The sequence below is a fragment of the Cebus imitator genome, unplaced genomic scaffold (assembly GCF_001604975.1).
Source record: "Cebus imitator isolate Cc_AM_T3 unplaced genomic scaffold, Cebus_imitator-1.0 Scaffold235, whole genome shotgun sequence".
In the NCBI taxonomy this organism is placed as follows: Eukaryota; Metazoa; Chordata; class Mammalia; order Primates; family Cebidae; genus Cebus; species Cebus imitator.
Window position 1 is genome coordinate 461880 of NW_016107550.1, and position 3150 is coordinate 465029.

Genomic DNA, 3150 nt, shown 5'->3' on the forward strand with positions numbered 1-3150 from the left:
GGGATTACAGGCACGCGCCACCAGGCCCAGCTGATTTTTTGTAGTTTTAGTAGAGACGGGGTTTCACCGTGTTGCCCAGGATGGTCTCGATCTCTTGACCTCGTGATCCACCCGCCTCGGCCTCCCAAAGTGCTGGGATTACAGGCGTGAGCCACCGCGCCCGGCCAAGTTAAGTTTTATAGGAAGTAACCATTTAGTAAATGGTGAAGAGCAGGAAGGGAATTTCAGGCTGTACTGTACTTTATAACTTACTTTGTTTTTCATGTTTCCTTTGAAATTATTTTTAGTCTCATTGGTCTAAAAATGTTTAGCCTTGTTAGCAGGTGTGTAAAGACCAGAAGCTACCGTGCTTTTGCCACAGACTCACACAGCCTAGATAGGTTAGTAAACACCAAACTCTCAAGTCCAGTGAGTTAAAGAAACTTTCTTGGGGATGCTGATAGCTGCCCACCCTACCTCACAGGTTTTTTGTAAAGATCTAATGGAATGTATGAAATATTTATTTTTTATTTTATTTATTTATTTATTTAAGATGGGGTTTCTCCATGATGGTCAGGCTGGTGTTGAACTCCTGACCTCAGGTGATCCGCCCACCTCGACCTCCCAAAATGCTAGGATTACAGGCGTGAGCCACCGCGCCCGGCCTTGAAATCTTTTTAAAAATGAAAAAGTATTGTTTTGAATACTGAAAAAACAAAACAAAACAAAAAAAAAATGAAAAGGTAATATACAAATGTAGGGTGGTTAAAAATCACATGGTGGAGACTTGCATAATGTATAATTACACTGAAGGGAAAATTTACAAATTGATAGCTTATTACATTTGCATTGATTTTATTCATATAACTTAAGTGGGTTAAGTAAAATTTATGACAAATTTATGTGTGAATTGGAAGTTATCAGCATCAAAAGTTAATGTTACCTTTTTCTGCCTAAGGGCTTATACATATATTTTCATTATTTTTGAGAACATGAATTTCCTTTTGGAAAAGAAATAAAATATTGTGAAAACAAAGGCATTGTCACAGTATATAAACTTTCAATTTTTATTTAGAGTCTACAATAACATTTAAAAATTATGAATTATTGGATTATATGTCATGTTCTCTACAACAAAAATAACTCCAGTCCTATAAAACATCATATTAAAGCTTTTACCAACTAAAGTATAAAATTATTTCTCTCTAGGCAAAATTTGGTTTCTCTAATATTACTGGAATTGATTACTCTCCTTCTGCAATTCAGCTTTCTGGAAGTATTACAGAAAAAGAAGGTTTATCCAACATTAAGTTAAAGGTAACTATTATTTATATTACTATAATATTTATAATAGAAGTTAAATGTTTCTAAAGTATATTAATTGACATTTTATTTTTTATTTTATTTATTTATTTTTTGAGACGGAGTCTGGCTCTGTCACCCTGGCTGGAGTGCCATGGTGTAATGTCGGCTCACTGCAACCTCTGACTCCTGGGTTTAAGCAGTTCTCTTGCCTCAGCCTCCCGAATAGCTGGGATTACAGGTGACTGCCACAACACCCGGCTGATTTTTTTTTTTTTTTTTTAAAAGAAAGAAAGAAAATAAAAAGAATGAAGGAGAGAAAGAGGAAAAGGAAGAGAGAATGGAAGTGTTGCTTTATTGCCCAAGCTAAAATGCAGTCTAAAAATGGGTATTGAAAGCCTTTTTTATACCAATAATTGTGCTTAATAATGGAGACAGGAAAAAATGAGGGAAGAAAATAATGAACAAGCAGCCAACCAATATTCCATTTAAACCTGTAAGTAGGTGTTATGTGGTGCTGATGAGAGTGTATATTTTGTGTATTTAAAGTGGAGAGTTCTATGAATGTTTATTAAGTTTACTTGTTCCAAATCTGAGTTCAGGTCCTGGATATCCTTGTTAATTTTCTGTCTCATTGATCTGTCTAATATTGATGTTGAAGTCTCCCACTATTATTGTGTGGGAGTCTAAGTCTCTTTATAAGTCTTATGTATTTGGGTGTTCCTGTATTGGGTGCGTATATATTTAGGATTGTTAGCTCTTTTTGTTGCATTGATCCTTTTACCATTATGTAATGTCCTTCTTTGCCTCTTTTGATCTTTGTTGCTTTAAAATCTATTTTATCAGAGGCGAGAATCGCAACTCCTGCTTTTTATTTATTTATTTATTTTTGCTCTCCATTTGGTTGGTAAATCTTTCTCCATCCCTTTGTTTTGAATCTTTGTGTATAGATGGGTCTGGATGCAGCATACTGATGGGTTTTGGCTGTGTCTTTTGATTGGCGATTTGGTCGAGTTTAATACTGCCATTTGTTGCTAGCTGGCTGTTTTGCCCATTAGTTGATATAAATTCTTCATTATGTTGATGCTCTTTACTTTTTGGTATATTTTTGGAAAGGCTGATACTGGTTGTTCCTTTCTATGTGTAGTGGTTCTTTCAGAAGCTCTTGTAAAGCAGGCTTGGTGGTGATGAAATCTCTGAGTACTTGCTTGTTCACAAAAGATTTTATTTTTCCTTCGCTTATGAAGCTTAGTTTGGCTGGAAATGTGATTCTGGGTTGAAAGTTCTTTTCTTTAAGGATGTTGAATATTGGCCACCATTATTCAACTTTTTGTATTCAATATTTTTGTATTTTTAGTAGAGACAGGGTTCCTCCATGTTGGCCAGGCTTTCTCTAATTCCTGACCTCAGGTGATCCACCCACCTTGGCCTCTCAAAGTGCTGGGATAACAGGAGTGAGCCACTGCACCTGTTTGACATGTTTTAAACTCACGTAAATTAGGGATCAATTATAAATAATACAAATTGAAACATTTTTAAGTAGCCATATTAAAAATTTAATCTAGTTGGTTTGGGGAAATTATTTTTTCTTTATCTTCTGTATGTTTGTTCATATACTACTGCTCCTGATGTTTGCAGATACACGTAATACTTAACTATGGATTAACCAGATCAATAAGTTTTAAATGCATCAAGTGGTGAAATGTCATCAAAAATCATTTAGCTTATTTTTGTGTTCTATGATCGGTGAGATGATGACTCCTAAATTATTTTTCTAGCCCAGGCCTCTCTTCTGAGCTCTAGAGTTATAGGCAGTCATGCCTCGTTTTTGTAGCTTCCCAAATGGCATTTTTTTTTTTTTTTTTTTTT

At 35.0% G+C, this 3150-nt stretch overlaps 1 protein-coding gene across 10 annotated transcripts in view; it reads left to right on the forward strand.

Moving 5' to 3' along the window:
* Positions 1–3150, forward strand: part of EEF1AKMT2 (EEF1A lysine methyltransferase 2) — a 70903-nt gene that overhangs the window by 9198 nt on the left and 58555 nt on the right. For 9 of the 10 annotated variants that reach the window (XR_001816261.2, XR_001816258.2, XM_017497867.2 and 6 more), the window contains exon 4: positions 1189–1296. Coding sequence is in view for 8 of the 10 variants with exons in the window: in XM_017497867.2 (XP_017353356.1) it covers positions 1189–1296 (108 nt within the window). In the remaining 2 variants the exon portion in view is untranslated. Of the gene's footprint in view, positions 1–287; positions 317–1188; positions 1297–3150 lie in introns of those variants that run through there. The other variant, XM_017497870.2, reaches the window with a different exon arrangement.